At 47.6% G+C, this 18,576-nt stretch overlaps 2 protein-coding genes across 8 annotated transcripts in view; both read right to left on the reverse strand.

Moving 5' to 3' along the window:
- Positions 1-823: 823 nt before the first annotated feature.
- Positions 824-16,063, reverse strand: LOC116270301 (electrogenic sodium bicarbonate cotransporter 4-like). Its single transcript, XM_031655293.1, has 7 exons — positions 15,954-16,063; positions 15,801-15,873; positions 12,323-12,391; positions 11,479-11,652; positions 9,356-9,511; positions 5,954-6,021; positions 824-3,353 (listed from the first exon to the last, which is right to left on the reverse strand). Exons 1-7 carry the CDS (start codon positions 15,974-15,976, stop codon positions 3,188-3,190), a joined length of 729 nt encoding a protein of 242 aa, XP_031511153.1. The 5' UTR covers positions 15,977-16,063; the 3' UTR covers positions 824-3,187.
- Positions 16,064-17,015: 952 nt separating this feature from the next.
- The window catches only part of LOC101014941 (electrogenic sodium bicarbonate cotransporter 4), a 129,691-nt gene continuing 128,130 nt past the window's right edge, over positions 17,016-18,576 (reverse strand). For all 7 annotated transcript variants that reach the window (XM_031655287.1, XM_031655286.1, XM_031655288.1 and 4 more), the window contains one exon: positions 17,016-17,208. In XM_031655287.1, coding sequence (XP_031511147.1) covers positions 17,041-17,208 — 168 coding nt within the window. In that variant the 3' untranslated portion in view covers positions 17,016-17,040. The remainder of the gene's footprint in view (positions 17,209-18,576) is intronic.

The following is an 18,576-nucleotide window of genomic DNA, read 5'->3' on the forward strand; positions in this document are numbered from 1 at the left end:
TTTTCTTTCTTTTTTTTTTTTTTTTGTAGAGATGGGGTCTTGCTATGTTGCCTGGGCTGATATTGAACTCCTGGCCTCAAGCAATCAATCCTCTTGCCTCAGCCTCCCAGAGGGCTGGGATTACAGGCCTGGGCCACTCACGCCCAAACAGAGGTTTAAAGAGCTTTGGCAAAACCAGCCTCGTCCTCCAGCCTTTTTTTTTTTTTTGAGACTGAGTCTCGCTCTGTTGCCCAGGCTGGAGTGTAGTGGCATGATCTCGGGTCACTGCAACCTCTGCCTCTTGGGTTCAAACAATTCTTGTGCCTCACCCTCCTGAGTAGCTGGGATTACAGGTGCATGCCACCGTGCCCTGCTAATTTTTGTGTTTTTAGTAGAGACGGGGTTTCATCACGTTGACCAGGCTGATCTCAAACTCCTGACCTCAAGTGATCCACCTGCCTCGGCCTCCCAAAATGCTAGGATTACAGGTGTGAGCCACCGCACCGGGCCTGTCCTACAGTCTTCTATCCCAACAGATTGTGCCGAGCTAGGAGCTTAATCTGTTAAATACTTGAGGTAGGTTTCTTGTCTATTTTGGCTTTTGGCTTTCAGGCAAGCAGAAGTAGCTCCTGCTCTAGGCAGCTTGAGGCAGAAAGAGAAAGAACAGTTGAGTTGGCCTACCTCCATCCTTGTTCTTCTGCCAGCTGGCGTTATTCTTTTCATAGTTCTCTGGAGTTGAAAGAAGTTTCGATAGTTTGTTGGAGATGTTTTTGTAAGTGAGGTATAGCTCATGTCTATAAGCCATGCTTGCTTACTTACCTAGATTATTAAACATGGAGCTAGATGACCAGACAGCATTAAATTTTATTGAATTACAGTTACAAGTGGAACAAATGACTGACTGCATGGAGTAGTATTATGTCAACCTGTTAAAAGCTATGGAGATTAAAATGTTCATGTATATACAAAATATAAATGACATGTAGGGTAAAATTACAGTGATCAATTTACAACAAAGAAATTAACAGTAATTTTCCAGCTTGTCTGATTAATCAAGCAGGTTTACTCTTGAATCCATAGCATTTCTACAATTTAATTGGGACAAAGTTCTATTCCAAATCAGCCAGGTTTTAAAACTGAAATGTTAAGGGTGGATTGTTAGTTTCCCCAGGATTGGAGCGGATGATAATAAAATACTTTTTAGAAACATTAATTATTATTTATAAGACATGGGTTCCAGCTGTCTCCTTGGCTGGAGTGCGGTGGCATGATCATAATTCACTGCAGCCTTGAACTCCTGGGCTTAAAGGATCGTCCTGCCTCAGCCTCCAAAATGGCTGGGACTACAGGCGTGTGCCAGCATGCCTGGCTAATTTTTAAACATTTGTTTAGAGATGGGTCTCACTATGTTGCCCAGGCTGGTCTTGACCTCCTGACCTCTACTGATCCCCCAACCTCAGCCTCCCAAGCAGCGGGATTACAGGTGTGAGCCACTGTGCTGGCAAGAATTTATACTTAAGCAAAGGAGATGGTTCTGGATTAGCTAAGAAATTCTGCTCTCAGTAGGAGTAGAGGTTTAGAGCTTTACCTCTTGGCAGTATCCCTTGGAAGGGAGCTCTGAGATTAAATGTAATCAAACACTTATTGAGAGCTTTCTGTGGACCAGGCACTCCACTAGACTCGGGATTACAGAGGCCAGTTACCTGTCCTGATGTGTTAATGATCTAGTGTCATTTTTCTTTAAAAAAGAAAGCACCTGCATTTGTCATCTTGAGCAAATATAGTAACCAAAGTGATTTACTCAAGGTTCGAATCATAGTTGTTTTGGAGAAAGTAAGTGTCAGATGCACTGTGGCTGTCGGGGTCATAGTAGGCATTAAATAAACATGGTTGGTGTTCATTAAATGTGGACTGAAGGTAAAATGACTGATCTTAAGTTTCATGAGGAATAGGTTTGCTTCATTAAAACTGGTTTTTATCTTCCCAAATAGTTTTCAATCATTCCTTTAAAGTACTAGGTTGATTAATATTGCAAAGTTATAATGTAAAATGTGATATTACCTCTGTCTAACCTGTATTCACATAAATGGGAGTTTGACTTTGGGAATAAATGTTGAAAATTTGCAGGAAAGACCCACCCAAATGTACAATGAAATGTGATTCTAGGTATGAAAAACCAGTGATACTAATTTAAATGATCATTTTGTTGATTTAACGTGTGGTTTCAAATTTCACTTTAACAAGAACTATTTTATTTTAGAAACATTTATCCACTCAGATGGATTGGTTCTTTCATTAACAGAGTTTTGGAACTGGCTTTTCAATCTGGGAAAGCCCCAGTCACACTTCTGGAGCAAGTCCCATACTGCAGATGGTTCAAACTTTTTGTTTGTTTAGAGACAGAGTCTCTCTCTGTTGCCCAGGCTGGAGTGCAGTGGCACCATCTTGGCTCACTGCAACTTCTGCCTCCCAGGTTCAAGCGATTCTCTTGCCTCAGCCTCCCTAATAGCTGGGACTACAAGCACATGCCACCATGCCCAGCTAATTTTTTGTATTTTAGTAGAGATGGGGTTTCACCGTGTTGCCTAGGCTGGTCTCGAACTCCTGAGCTCAGGCGATTCGCCTGCCTCGGCCTCCCACAGTACTAGGATTATAGGTGTGTGCCACTGTGCCCAGCTGGTTCAAACTTTTCATATAACCCTTAGGAAATTGGATGTGACAGGGAGAAAAGATATGACCTTTTCAGCATTTCTTAATATGCAGAATTGCCAAATATTCCAAAGATGGTCTAGTGACATAAGAGTATATTATGAGTTCATTTGAGAACATCCGTATTTAAATCTAACCTTTAAACAATTTTAAATTGGTATTTGTTTTAAATATGAATTGACTATTGCCCTTTTATCTTAGCTATGGTTTGGGGAAGCAAGCATTTTTTTTATTTCCAAAGAAATGTTAGAATTCCTATGCCGGACTGCATTTGAAAATAAAATATAATATTTAGCTTTAGGTATTTTAATTACTACGAAAGGAAGGGGAGAGCTTTGCATCTAAGCAGTACTTTTCATCAACAGATCTCCAGTTTTCTATTAGGCAGAAGGACTCCCTCTGTTTGATAAAGAAGGTAACAGGCACAGAGAAGTTAAGACCCTCCCATTGAAGACTAAGCCAGGCTCTCCATCTCCCATCTGGGAGAAGCCGCTTCATCCTAGAGGGTGGTCTCGCTGTCAGTTTCTCTTCGGTATTTGTCCATGTCTGTGAAGTCATAGTCTGACTCCATCTCTATCTTCACCTGTGGCACCATGAACACTGGGTTCCGTGAGTAGTTGAAAGCAGGTGAAGCTGGACAGGAGATTTTGAAGTGCAAGGTGATGCTGAACAAGAAGTAGGAAAGAAGGATTATGTAGCTCCTGGTGTTTTGAACCCATCCCCTAGAGCGGGGCTCTAATGCAAATACTTCTGTCTTCGCTTCTGAACTCTCAGCACATGCCAGAATGAGCAGTTTCCTATTGGCTTGGCCTTCAGCCACAGTTATGCACCTGGTCTCGCCCTGTAAACCTATTTTCACATTGCTGCCAAGGTGAACTTTTGAAATCACAAATTTGGTGATTCCTCATTGTTCAAAAAATCTAAGCTCTTTAGTGTGAGAAGACAGGAGTGTCTGTCTTCTCACAAACACAAACACAGCCTTCTGTGTTTGTAGTCCTGCCTGCTTAGTTTGCCCTATCCATTGCAGTGTTCTTTGCTCTTTGGGTGTGTGTGTGTGTTTTTTCAAATGGTACTTCGCGCCTGTGTCCACTGCCTGCAATGCCTTTCCTTTTCTTTATTCTGCCCCGCTCTATGTCTGGCAGATTCCAGTTTCTCTTTCCTAGATTCTCAAAACGAGGCTAGTCCCTCCCTGTGTGCTCCATTATTCTTGCACAGGGTGCTCTTTGTTTGTATGCCATTCTTTCTATATACCCAGGGATTAAGCATCGCACCTGGTAGATCATTGATGCTTAGTCTTTGTTAAACCAGACCACGTTGCAGAGCCTTTCACTGAAACAGAATCTTGCTATTTAGTGGTCTTTGCCTCCATCTGTTTTCATAAATTCAGTAAAACACCAATGAGGTTGGGAGATGCCATCTCCAGTTACCAAATTTTCCTCATTTCTGACCTTGTCTTAGGGCTTTGTGAAATTTAACAGGGTTTTGGAAACCCTTAACCTGGTCCAAATTTTCTCTCTACTGCCTGAAATTGGGAGCAGTCAATTTCGTGTAGATTATTTTATAAATGAAAAGAAGATAGACTGCTTTCTCCTAATACTGGTGTGTTCTACTGTATAATGATCAGTGGCATCACAGATATAGGAGCCTGCCTGGGGATGTGGGATGAGAAGGAAGGCAGAGATGTAAATGGGACAGGTGACACTTTGGGCTAGATCATCCTTGGGACTGCTGCTTAGGGAGGGTTGAACTGGGGAAAAGTCTGTTGTTTCACCCTGGCATTGGGGTAGCAGCTTTGCCTTATAATTCAGAAGATCCCCTGTCCCCTGTTTCCCCAAAAATCTCTTGGATGAGTGCCCTCTGTGCCTGTAGACTGATCTTCTAGACCTGGGATAGCCTGTGCTGTAATTACTGTTTGATCCCTGTCCATTCTAGGGCACAAAGTAGGAGTGGGACTGCCCCTGGCATCTTCCCAAGTAATAATGAAGTAAAGCCTTTCTTGCCTCTGAATTCCTCTTTTCTGTGTTTGAGCCCACTGTGTCATCATCAGCGAGTCTCACCTTTTTCACGGGTGGCTTCTCATGAAGAACAGAATCACATTGTTGGCATGGGGGCTCCTGGCAACTGGCCTGGAACTTATTCTTAACAGTTCCCATCTCGAGTGGATCTCTAATGTTAGCTTTGATGTTGATCTCTGATGTTGGCTTTCCTCCATACCCTTTCTGACCTTTGCTAATTAGCCCTGCTGTTAATTCCTTCTACAGAGTACCCTGGGGTTTTGATCCTTAGCGTTCATTTATCCTGGCTTTCAGTGATATTACACCTAAGCCATGCCTAGTTTTCCTGCCTTTTTTTTTTTTTTTTTTTTTTTTGAGATGGAGTCTTTCTCTGTCACCCAGGCTGGAGTGCAGTGGTGCAATCTCAGCTCACTGCAAGCTCCACCCCCCGGGTTCGCACCATTATCCTGCCTCAGCCTCCCAAGTAGCTGGGACCACAGGCGCCCGCCACCACGCCCGGCTAAGTTTTCGTATTTTTAGTAGAGACGGAGTTTCACCGTGTTAGCCAGGATGGTCTCAATCTCCTGACCTTGTGATCTGCCGACCTTAGCCTCCCAAAGTGCAGGGACTACAGGCGTGAGCCACCGCGCCCGGCTTCTGTTTTCTTTTATCAATATTTACTTTTTTTTTTTTTTGAGACGGAGTCTTGCTCTGTCGCCCAGGCTGGAGTGCAGTGGTGGGATCTTGGCTCACTGCAAGCTCCGCCTCCCGGGTTCACGCCATTCTCCTGCCTCAGCCTCCCCAGTAGCTGGGACTACAGGCACCCACCACCACGCCCAGCTAATTTTTTTGTATTTTTTTTAGTAGAGACGGAGTTTCACCGTGTTAGCCAGGATGGTCTTGATCTCCTGACCTCATGATCCGCCCACCACGGCCTCCCAAAGTGCTGGGATTACAGGCATGAGCCACTGTGCCCGGCCACAACATTTACTTTGAATTTTTGTTCTACCTAGTCTTTTGTAAGAATTTCCTTTACTAAAGTTGAATACCTTTGTGTGTTGTAACCATATTGTTATGTCAGTGAGAAGACATATTTGTTTCTTGGCCCTGAATGATGAGTCAGGTTTGTCAGCCTTTGACTCCCAGCCGGGGACCAGCAAGGGCCTTCTACTGAGAGGACAGCTAGCCTGGGAAATCCTAGACCCTCCACCTTCCCGACCATTTCCCAGTCTCTTACCTAATACGCAAGGAGTCTACCTAACAGTGTTTACCTTCGATCAAGTTCTGTGTCACTGAAGGAAGAATCAGAGTGAGTAACTCCAACTGGAAGATCTTTTTCCTGGTAGGAAAATGAAAATGTCAGATGTGGAGCAGTTTTGAGCACCATATTTCTCCGGGCTTCCCCCACCATTTCCCCTCTTTTCCTTCTCTAATCCTATAGCCAACACTATGCAAAAGGAATACAGGGCCTCAGAGATGTGTGGCTTCGGGCTTAGTTACTCCTTCACCCAGAAGGCTCTCAGCCAGGGCTAGGGGGTGTGAGGCATGGGAGGGCCAGGGAGGAGAGAGATGGGAGTCAGGGAGGAGCCTGAGAAACTCAAGATCTTGAGGTGCTTATGAGGGATACTGCTGATGGGAAGGACGCCCTGGCCACCCACCCCTAATCTGTCTTTGAGGGTGGCAAGCCCTGTATCAGAAGCACCGGGCTTGGGACTAAGGTAGGGATCTTTCAGAAGACTCAGGACAGGCTATGTTGCCCGGATGACAGGACTGGCCACCTATGGGGAGCTGAGGCTGGGAGGCGTTAAAGGCAGCAATAGAATCTCCCAGGATTTCCGTAAGCAATGCCCAATCCCGCCCAGGCAGCCTCCCTCTCAGCTGTCTGCTGAGAAGGTGCTGAGGATTCACACAGAGGCACAGCACAACCACCACGGGGATCTCCAATTATGCCTGACTTATAACCCAAGTGCTATGCTACCTATTTCTCTTAAGGGGAAAGCTTGGTTCTGAGCCCTCAACCATTTCAACAGCCACTGGAAAACATGGGAGGCCTGGTGGGCCATGTTTGGACTGATGTGGTTTGAAACAACACAAAAGAGGGCCAGGAGATGCCACAGGGATCTGGGGACACGTAGGGAAAGGAGGGAATGAGGGATTTTGCCTTAACTAAAGTAAGGATTAGTCATTCAAGTCTGCAGGCTTTGCTCTGGGTTTTCCCATCTGGTTGGAGTACCAGTCCTGGTGGCCCAGTTCTCTTTGATCTCTGCCTAGGACAAAGGTCTTCTAGTGCAGGGTCCTAAACCCCCAGGCCATGGAACAGTAGCAGAACCAGGCCGCACAGCAGGAGGCGAGTGTGGGCAAGCAAGCATTAACCCCTGTGCTCTACCTCCGGTGGGATCAGTGGCAGCAATAGATTCTCATAAGGGTGAGAACCCTATTGTGAACTGTCCATATGTGGGATCTAGGTTGCGTACTCCTTAAGAGAATCTGAGGTGGAACAGTCTCATCCCAAAACCATTCCCCACTCCCCTACTGGTCTGTGGAAAAATTATCTTCCACAAAACTTTTCCCTTATGCCAAAAAAGTTGAAGACTGCTGCTGTAGCATCCAAAATGATTAGATCCCCCTGAGTTACAGATGAAAGTTCCTAGAGGAAAGACATGGAGGATTAGTAGTAAGTAGGAAGGGAGAGACACCATGTGTTTTACTTACTGGCAATGCAGTGGATACCGTTTTGGGGATCTGATTGGACACTTTCCATGGGAATCTTTATAACTGAGGGAGGAGGGAACTGGGGCTGAAGAAAAACAGTGGGAAAAGAGGATAAACACCAACACAACAACTTGGCTTTCTTTCTTTCTTTTTTTTTTTTTTTGAGACAGAGTCTTGCTTTATTGCCCAGGCTGGAGTGCAGTAGCGCGATCTCAGCTCACTGCAACCTCTGCCTCCTGGGTTCAAGTGATTCTCCTGCCTCAGCCTCCCGAGTAGCTGGGATTACAGGCGTCCACCACCATGCGCAGCTAATTTTTTGTATTTTCAGTAAAGATGGGGTTTCACCGTGTTGGCCAGGCTGGTCTCGAACTCCTGACCTCGTGATCCCCCCGCCTCGGCCTCCCAAAGTGCTGGGATTACAGATGTGAGCCACCACGCCCGGCCAACAACTTGGCTTTCTTGCCAAGATGGAAAATGCATGCATGTGCAGTGCAAACCGCCATTCTCTTCACCTCTAGACAAAACGGGTGCTGCAAACACCCTGGGGCCCACTGAGGGGGAATGAGCACAGTTAGCCTGCTGTCCTATACACACCATTGAACAGAGCGCAACTCTTCCAGGAATGTCATCAAAACGGTTTTATCTGTCACAGCAACCAGTCACTTGGGAATGAACCTCACACAATAACTGTGTTACTATAAAGACAAGTAAAATGAATTTGTGTAAATTGAATCCTGTTTTTCCATTGATATATCATAATTCAGAGATTCTTTTTCCCAACCCTGTAATAGTTCTTGGCATGTGGTAGCCACTCAAATATTTATTGAAAGTATGACAACTAAGTGTCTTTAAAAGGCACGTAGTCTCTTTCTTTGTTTTCAGAACCCACCTTTACAAATCATCTACAAACACATGTATTATGGGACTCTTCCTGGAAAAGCACAGTGATTAAGGACTAGGGGAGTTCTGACTGATCAGAAGATGGTTTAATCATCACCAGCCAGTCAGAAGGGATTTGCCTTGAACATGGTTCATCTGCACGAGGCAAAATCACAAGAACAGGACAGGGTGGATGCAGGGACGTGAGTTTGGGTCAAACTGGGAGATTGGGAGGCAAGCAGAGCACGAGGAGATGGCACAGGCAGCTTAGCATATCAGAAACCAGCAAAGTCAGGAATTATTTTAATTCCTTCTTAGAAATGTAGCTACATGTCCATTTTGGGTAGGTCACTTCCTTTTGCGGGGACAGTTTCATTATATGTAATGAACATGTGAATTAAGAATCTTTCTGCCTCATGTTTAGTGATTCACTATTATTTCTGGACTGGCCCCTTGTCTGTTGACTCCCTGAGTGTTTTGGGGGTGAAATGGGAAGGGAGCATGGGAGAAGAGGGGCAGATGGGGCAACCATGTTGTCCCAGGCATCTGGGAAATGTAGTGTCTCCTTTCGGTCAGGATACCTGCCTCTTTCCCCATCTTTGTCCCCCGTACCCTAGGGAAAGGCACAAGCAAAACTTGTTCCCAGCCCCTTCTGCCTGTCTGGAGTCCAGTCTACTTTTAAGTCCCCATTAGACACCTCTCCTCAAGTCTGCTCCACTCTCTGGAGGTCAGTCTTCATAACCTCCTTCCATGCTGGAGCTGCCTCCCGGCCCTTCCCGCAGGAACCCGCTTGCTGTGATCATAACCATAAAGCCCACAGTGATGGAAAGAGTGGGCATGGCCAATCACCTTTTCCCTGGACACGGAGTCTCATTCACTCTGGCCCACTCTGAGGATATTCACATAAACAGAAGAGCCCTCAGCACCCCAGATCAAGACAAGCAGATGCCCCAGCCCATCCTGGACTGGGCCTAGGCACTGCCACAGGCCGCCCAAGAAGCCACCCTCTCCCTAGCCCTGGCAAAAGTGGAGAGAAGGACTCTCGATTTCTCCTCTGTGCCCCGGCCTCACATCTTCCCCACCTCCTCGTCACAGTCCTCGTGCGCCCCTTTCTTTCTCTTCCTCTTCTTGTCTGTCTCCTTTTTTTCCTTCTCTGGGAGGATGTTGTCAATCCAGGCCAGGTCGTGCTGAGAAAAGATGAAATCCAGAAGCCTTCGAACGATGATGAGGCCCAGGATCTGTGGTGGGAAACGGGAGAGAGACTACAGTTTTGTGAGTTTAGAGAAAACTGTGGTCTTAATGCCCAAACTCAAGCATAGATTTTTTCCTCCCTCAGTCTGCTGAGTTCAGGGACTTTTTGTGGTGTCTTTGGAGCCATCTCGAAGCTCCCATAAGCCATTATTCACCTTCCCTCCACCGTGGTTCCTCTTGTCTGGCCCCTCAGGTGAGTGACCATTCCTACCAGTGACCAAGAGGGACAGCCTGTGACAGCCGAAGTGGGGAGCCTCAGAAAGGCCATGGGCTGGAGAACTACAGTTATTCTTTAAATTAGTGGTTCTCAGCCAGGCATGGTGGCTCACGCCTGTAATCCCAGCACTTTGGGAGGCCGAGGTGGGCGGATCACCTGAGGTCAGGAGTTTGAGACCAGCCTGGCCAACATGGTGAAACCCTGTCCCTCTTAAAAATACAAAAATTAGCCGGGCATGTTGGTGAGTGCCTGTAGTCCCAGCTACTCAGGAGACTGAGGCAGAAGAATAGCTAGAATCCGGGAGGCGGAGGTTGCAATGAGCCAAGATTGTGCCACTGCATTCCAGCCTGGGTGACAGAGCAAGACTCCATCTCAAACAAATAAAATAAATACATAAATTAGTGGTTCTCAAACTTGAGCATGCACCAGGACCTGGAGCACTTGTTAATACACAAATCACTGGATTCCCCCCAGTTTCTGATTTAGCAGGTCAGGTAAGGCCCAAGAATTTATGTCTGTCTCTACTCTGTACATTTGCCAAAACTCATAGACCCACCCATTGAATTTTACTGTATGCAAATTAAACAAAAAAAGTCAATAGGTGGAGGGTGTGGGTCTTGCCTTGCCCTGCCCTGTCTGGCTATGTGCCCAGGGTCACTCTGCTCATGCTCTCTGAGCCTCATGTTCTCATCTGTAAAGCTGGGTTACTAGTGCTTCAGGGGCTGGTGTGGACTCAGTGGAACAGCACTCAGTAAATGCTAATCATGACTACTATTGCCTTTCCCTTCAACAGCTCTGAGGCCCCTGAGGGCACTTGGGGTGAGGATCTATCTCCCTTTCCCTGCAGTGGGGGTTCTCAACCCTGGCTGCACGTCTATGCTCATCCGTGGACCTCATAAAAATACCAAAGTCTGGGTTTCCCCAGAGATTCTGATTGGATTGATCTGGGTTCATTGTCATGGGCAGCCAGGGTCAAGAACCATGGACTAGACCCCTCCCAGGAGTGTGCACTTCAAGTTCTCCTTAGTGTCCTTACTTTGGCCCCTACCCCGGAACCCTCAGGCTTTCACCAGGCATTTGCTGACACACTCCAGGCTCCTAGCAAGGGGGGCCTGGGTTACTGCCCTCAGTGAGTTATCTAGGTGGCCAGAGGCAATATGTTGTTGGCTTTGCGTTCTTTTCACTTCTTATTTTGGAGTAATTTCAAACTTATATAATATTTGCAAGAATAGTGAAAGAACTGTATCCTTTCCTTTGCTCAAGCTTTATATATACTGTCATTGGGTTTTGTTGTTCTTGATCTCTGACCCTCGTTCTTCCCCCACCCCACTACTTCACTATTTAGCTTTTCCAATTTAGCTATCTTGAAGGGTGGAAAGATCTATATTTAGTACTCATCGACTTCTGAGACTGGTTGGAATTTTGGCAGTGGGAACTTGGTCTCCAGGTTGAACTGATTTGCTTTCTCCATCCCTCCCCAGAGCTGGGTGGCTCCTGCATTCTCGCTGAGCTGCTCTGACATTCCTTTTTCCGCCTCCTCTCTGCCCCACCCCACACCATCTGGCCTGGATGGCCACAACTCGAATCAGGTCATTCTGTGCCAGCCTCTGCGACCCAAGGGAGCCAGGTCACAGCTGATGGGACGGTAGAAGGTGGCGGGAGGGGAGGTTGCGCTGCACCTCTGGGTTGCCCAGGCCAACCTGCCCGGCAGGAGAGGGAAGCCCGCGCCCACTTTACCATGACCGGGAAGATGATGGCAGCCACCGTGGATTTGAGGATCCAGAGCACCGCCAGGCAGAGGATCTGCACCAGCGTGAAGAGGTGGATCCGGCGCAGCGGCACGTGCCTCAGGAAGGCGTGGTCCGGCTGGTGCTTGGCCGGCATCAGGAAGAGCTTGCAGCGTTCCCAGAACTAGGTGGACAGCGTGGGCTCAGTCAGGCAGCTGGGCCCCAAGGGCCTGCTGGGCCCTGGGACTAGCGGAAGGGGTACCTGGGTGGGATCTCAGAGAGGGGAAGCCCCCTGCTCAGGCCTTAAGGGTGCATGGGACGGGGCCTGGAGGTGTCTAGGCGGATGCATAATGGGGTCTTAGAGAAGGGGTCCTGAGCCCCGGTTGAGGGGAACAGCCCTGGAGCTGGCCACAAAATAGACATTGTCCATATTCAAGGAAAGTGCAAGTTAATTGTAACACAAACTGTTTAAGAATTCTGGGATTTCACAGTAAATACAGAACAAAACAAAAATGTTTTCTTCTGCCTTAGGGAAGAGAAGGAGGTATAGTGAAATGCTCACTGGAGTCAGTTCCTTCTGGATTTTGAATTCTGACCCTCCAGTCCCCATCTGTAAAATGGGGATCAGAGGACTTAATTACATAGATTCAATTATGTGAGGCCTATGAAGTGCCTAGCATATTTATTTTGCCTGGTAGTATCAGTCAGTGGTAGTACCATTATTACTATTGTTCTTTCATTGAATTAGGACAATTGGGGACAACTGGGACAACTGAATTGGGGGTCTTGGTGACATGGAACCAGACATGGAATGTTGACTCCAGATCATGCAGCCTGGGGAGTGAAAGCCTTACCTGGATGCCATTCAGGGAGGCCACGCCCATGTAGAGGAAGACTCCATACAGCACCGGCAGGGGGATGCACTAAAATGAGATCAGAGCTTTGGATCGGCCTCTGCCTGGGTTGGGCCCTTGGCCACCCTGTTCTGGATGACAGTGTCTCCTGACCACAGAGGCAGCTGGGGAGCTGGATGTTTGGGGGAACTGAGAGTCAGCAGAACTGGGGTGTGGGCGGGCGTGGAGATGAGGGTCACTGGGGCTGTACTGCCCCTTCTCAGGCCGGCCTAGCATGCAACTGCTCTTCTGGCCCGGTCCCTCACTGCACTGTGCGGAAGCCATGTGGTCTGGCTGAAGAAATACCTTCTGGAAAGTGAGAAGACTCCACAGATTGCCCCCTCTTCATTCCTGCCAGCTCCTTCCTACCTCCAGCCTCAGGTGAGGGCCCCTAAAACTGCTCAGCCTGCAGGGGCATGGGGAACTTCAATGAGCTGACCTACATCGGCAGGGAGTACCTGGGACACTTAACAGAAATCACCCATCAGGCCGGGCATGGTGGCTCACGCCTGTAGTCCTAGCACCTTGAACACCTGAGGTCAGGAGTTCGAGACCAGCCTGGCCAACACGGTGAAACCCCGTCTCTACTAAAAATACAAAAAAATTAGCCAGGCATGGTGGTGCATGCCTGTAATCCCAGCAACTCAGGAGGCTGAGGCAGAAGAATCGCTTGAACCTGGGAGACGGAGGTTTCAGTGAGCTGAGATCGTGCCACTGCACTCCAGCCTGGGCGACAGAGACTCCGTCTCAAACAAAAAACAAAAAACACACAGAAATCATGCCTCATACACAATCACATAAAACAGAAGCAGAACAAAAGTGTGTAAACTAATCAGCACTCATCACCAACTAACCACGAGTAGTTTGGTGGGTACCCATCCCTCCAAACTTGCACACAGGCATTTTGTTTGCATTTTCAAAAATGGGATCATAGAATTCATCCCACTCTACAAGAATGATTCCAAATCTTTCACAGCCTTTCAAAGCATTTTTCTGCTGTCTATCTCAGCTGTTTCTGCCCCTGGCCTTCTCTCCACCTGCAGCTGTGGCTCCCCATGGTGAGCGGAGGCTGCTCCTCCTTGTGGTCATATTACAGCACTCTGGAGAGCACAGAGCACTATGCCAACACTAGAAGGGCTTTAGAGGAATTTTTGGCCCCTAAAGAAGGCTGTTCTTGGATTTGAGGGTTTTTTTTGTTTTTTTGTTTTTTTTTGTTTGTTTTTGTTGTTTTGTTTTTTTTGAGACAGAGTCTCGCTATGTTGGTCATTCTGGTCTCAAACTATTGTCCTCAAGTGATCCTCCCACCTCGGCCTCCCAAAGTGTTAGGATTACAGACATGAGCCATCACGCCTGGCTGATTCGAAGGTTTTTTTTTTTTTTTTTGAGACGGAGTCTTGCTCTGTCTTGCCCAGGCTGGAGTGCAGTGGTGCAATCTCAGCTCACTGCAGCCTCCACCTCCTGAGCTCAACCAATTCTCCCGTCTCAGCCTCCTGAGTAGCTGGGACTACAGGTGTAAGCCACCACACCTGGCTATTTTTGTATTTTTAGTAGACACGGGGTTTCACCATGTTGGCCAGGCTGGTCTTGAACTCCTGACCTTAGGTGATCCAACTGCCTCGGCCTCCCAAAGTGTTGGGATTACAGGTTTGAGATGCCACACCCAGCCTGATTCGAGCTTTTTAATGCAAATACTTGTATATTAAACAGTGTCAAAATTGACATACACGACGGCACCTTGGAACCCTCTCTACAAAAGCAAATAGTCCCTGGTCATTTAAAATATATTTTTAAATAAACAAAATCTTTGCCCTCCTGTGTGCAATTTGTTTCCCCGACGAGGGAAATATCCCTTTAAAAATGCTAGCCTCCTACCTACTGCTCAGGTATGCCCAGTACCAATTCTCAAGCCAGAAATATTTTCCATTGTAAATACATCAGCCAGAATCATGATTCTTTAGCCTTTGTTTCTTACAAGGTCACCTCTGAATGAGGTTTTTTTTTTTTTTTTTTTTTTTTATAAGAGTTCTCACTCTGTCGCCCAGACTGGAGTGCAGCAGCATGATCACGGCTCACTGCAGCCTCGACCTCCTGGGCTCAAGTGATCATGCCTCACACGTACCATCATGCCTGGCTAACTTTTGTATTTTTTGTAGAGATGGGGGTTTCACTATGTTGCCCAAGCTGGTCTTGAACTCCTGGTCTCAAGTGATCCTCCCACCTCGGCCTCCCAGAGTCCTGGGATTACAGGCATGAGCCACCATGCCTGGTCATGAGCTGTTTTGAGATAGTCAAAGAGGAAAAATAATATCGGCAAAAGGTTGAGGCAATTACAGGTAAACTTAATTCAAGAAAGGAAAGTCTTACGTGAGCACTGATGAAGGGAAAGGGAGATTGATGGGCGATTGGCTGGAGTGGAGAGCAGGGAAGCCTGGTGGGAACAGCTTGCTTTCTGGAGTCTCTCCAGCAAGAGACCCTTGTGGGGGACACCTGCCTCCATTGTACCCCTACTTGACTTAATCTCTTAGCTGTTGTGGTGGGACATGAGCAAGAGGAACTTCAAGCTGTGTGGGAAAAAGTCACCCAAGTCCCAAGACTTCCTGAGTTCAGGTGATCCTCCCACCTCAGCCTCCTGAGTGGCTAGACTACAGGGATGTACCACCATGTTTGGCCTCGTGCTGCAAGTTTTAAACTTCATGAGCCCCACACTCCAGCAATGTGGACACACACCCCATTTAGGAAGTTCCTGATCTAAGCAGGGCTAGAACTTGGCAGAACTTTCAGAGGGAAGAGTATCCTCCAGAAGGTGAGAGTGGCCCTGGGAGGGGTGGGAGAGAGGATTGGTGATGATAAAAAACTGCAGTATCACAGAAAACGATGGTGACAGTGTGGAAACATTGCTTTGGCCTAGTAAGAATGTGCCTTTCTTTCGTTTTCTTTCCCTTCCCTCCCTTCCCTTCCTTCCCTTCCTTCCCTTCCTTCCCTTCCTTCCCTTCTTTCTTTCTTTTCTTTTCTTTTCTTTTCTTTCGTGAGACAGAGTTTCACTCTTGTTGCCCAGGCTGGAGTGCAGTGGTACCATCTTGGCTCACTGCAACCTCCACCTCCCAGGTTCACGTGATTCTCCTGTTTCAGCCTCCTGAGTAGCTGTGATTACAGGCCTTAGCCACCATGCCCGACTAATTTTTGTATTTTTAGTAGAGACAGGGTTTCACCATGTTGGTCAGGCTGGTCTTGAACTCCTGCCCTCAGGTGATCCACCTGCCTCGGCCTCCCAAAGTGCTGAGATTACAGGCGTGAGTCACCATGCCCGGCCAAGACTGTGCCTTTTTTAGGGGGCTGATACGCCCGTGATCCCTAGCCATGTGGGGATCCCCTCCCTCCCTGAGGCATCCACTCTGCTTTCTCAGGCGACAAGGCCCTAGGTGAGAGTGCAGGACCTCACCTTTAGGATGGGAGCCAGGAAGACAGAGATTCCCGTCAGGATGAAGACGATGATGCCGGTCACTCTCTGTTCCCTGGCAGAGAAGAACACATTGTCAGAGTGTACCAGGAAATGCCTGGTGACCACTCCGGCCCTCCTGCTCACTGTGGGCACCTGAAGTTTGTGTCCAAGGCCATGGCCTCGAGGGCTTCTGTGTGGAGCTCTGCCTGGTTGCCTGAGGCCCAGCTGAACCATATGTGGGAAGACAGGCAGCCCCCAAGGCATCTTGCAGGGGCATTGAGGGAGGCCGCTTAGTGTCGTGGCTCGTAGCTGGGGTGCTTGAGCAGAACTGATGTGGGCTGGATCCTGGCTCTGCCACTTGCCAGTTATGTGGCATTGGGCAGGAGCCTGCCCATCTTCAGCCTCAGTATATGCAGATAATAATGGCACCTATTGTTGCGAGGATACATGCAAGATAAAATGCTATTACTCTGCTCTTTGATTTTAAGATTTCACTTTTGTTGGGCACAGTGAATGAGGATCTGGAGAAGGGGACACCAGCAGAGCAGGTGTCAGGGGTGGGAGGCAGGTGAGCCCTGCAGTCGGGCAGAGAAGCGTCATTCGGGCAGGCTGGGTGGCCCAAGTATCCCAAGATAGTGGGAGAAGTTCTTAGGGCAGCCACGTAGGTGAATGCCAGGGTTGGTGCTCTTATGGGGGAGTAGGGCTGAGTTTAGCTACAAGCATATGTCATCAATTCTAGACTAGTGGGTAATTTCTAAGCAGTGGTTCTCAAACTTGAGCATACTCCAAGTCACCTGAAGACCTTGTTAAAATGCAGATTGCTGGTCCCACCCCCCCAGCTTTTCTGATTCCACAGGTGGGGCTGAGAAATTGCATTTCTAACGAGTTCCCCATGACTGTGATGCTGTGATATTGGTCTGAGGACCACACTTTGAGAATCACTGTTCTAAGGCACCAGTTTCAATAGATCCTATTTGGCCCAGCTTATAGATTGCCAGAGGTTAGGGAACTGGAGACCCTCAAATCAAGAGGCTTCTGCTGAGTTGGAGGGTGAATTTCAGTGCCTTCCTCACCTCAAGACTACAGATCAGGATTTCCTGGTGAATATGTTACCCCTCCCCACCCTACCTCAAAGGACCAGCTCCTGGGAGCCAGTGTTCAGGAAAGGTGGCACACAGAGAACTAAAATGGTCTCTTGACTGAGAGGAGAAGAGTTTGATCAGCACAGAGGGGAAAGAATCTACAGCTGGTAGGCAGGCAGACTGGATGCCCAGAGTGGGGGCAAGGGGCAAACCTTGATGACACTGGGCACATGCAGCTTGGGGGTTTCCAGGCCAAAACAGGCATCGATTCCACAGAACATCAGGATGGAGAAAACAATGGAAAAGTCAGCCACCAGGGCCCGGACCTGCAGACAGGAGATGAGCAAGTGAAAGAAGTGAGTAAAGCACCCACCCAGCTCCAGGCAGCCCCAGTCCCCAAGCAGCAAAGAGGTGAACTGTTAAGTCTGGGCTCTGAAGGCACCAGAACTAGGCTCAAATCCGGGCTCTGCTCCTCGCTAACTGTGTGAGCTTGGGGAAGTGTGTCATCTCTCCAAGCCTCAATTTCCTTCTCTGTAAGATGGAGATGATGGTAGTATCTCCCTCAAAGGTGTAACTGAACTGTGACACATTTCGAGTGCTTGGCATATGGTGATCAATGTGGGAGCTGTTATGATTCATGTGGCCATGGCAGCCACTGCTGAAGATGTGTTCTGGTATGACAGTCTGAATTGGGGCACCCAGCAGGTATGATGAGGGCAAGGGCTGAACTCTGAAGCAAACCTTAGTTCCTACAAATCTGTGACAGGTTGTTGTACCCCACCTGGGCTGGGAGGGAGGCTCCTCAATTCCACTGGGGACCATTGACTACTCTCAGACCTTTTGTCCACCAAGAGCCTCTTGTTCCTCTGTTTCTCAGGAGGCCCTTTCTAGGCCAGGTTCTTAACTTGGAGGCCCTTCCTAGACCAAGTCCTGAACCTGACCTTCCTGCCCATTCTGAATCAATGTCCTCTGACCCCCCCTCCAAACCAACTTATGTCCAGAAGTCTCAGGACAGAAGGTCCCCCAACGTCTACCCTGTGGCCTTTTTATATCTTTTCAGAGAAGGCAATTTGAAGGGCAGGGGCAGGTGACAGTACATTGACTTCATTCCCTGCATCCCCCTTTTCTCTTTAAATTTGTTATTAACATAATATATATAATTGGTTAAAAACTCACATAGTGGAGAAGACTTATAGGGAAAAGCAAAGTCTCCCACCTCCCCTTTTCTCAATCCAGCCCCACCTTCTAGATCCATCTACTATGTCTGCTTGATTTTACTTGTTCTGGAGGTTCCCTCCATGTCATTAACTAATATGCATATACTTTAATATTTTCATTTACTAACTTAAGGGATTATCTATTGATAAGAATTTCCCTTTACTTACACTATGCCTCCTGTCCTTTCTTTATTCCTAATCTTTGATAATTTTAAGCTCCTATGGGTTTCCTTTATACTTTCAAGTTACATAATCAAACCTCTCTTTACATTAGCTTTGGCTAATATCTCTCATTCTCCATCTTGCAAGGTGAGGACCACTGCCTCTGTCCTCCTACCACCTCTCTCCTCCTCCTCCCCTTCCTTCCTGTGACAACTCCACTTTGATCTTTCCATTGTCGAAGCTGAGAACACTCATGTCTTGTTCTGTAAACACATGGTTTGTGTGTTTTATCTGTAAGTCAATTCCAAAAGTTGA

Source organism: Papio anubis, chromosome 14, assembly GCF_008728515.1.
Source record: "Papio anubis isolate 15944 chromosome 14, Panubis1.0, whole genome shotgun sequence".
In the NCBI taxonomy this organism is placed as follows: Eukaryota; Metazoa; Chordata; class Mammalia; order Primates; family Cercopithecidae; genus Papio; species Papio anubis.

Bases quoted from the DNA above. Each gene is read 5' to 3' on its own strand.
- LOC116270301 (XM_031655293.1), bottom strand. From the start codon at position 15,976: ATGGCCTTGGACACAAACTTCAG. The intron at 9,512-11,478 runs GTAAAGTGGGCG...TTCCCACCACAG, and splicing joins CCATCATCTTCCCGGTCATG to ATCCTGGGCCTCATCATCGT. The intron at 6,022-9,355 runs GTGGGGAAGATG...TTTTCCTACCAG, and splicing joins ACGAGGACTGTGACGAGGAG to GAAAAAGATCTTCCAGTTGG.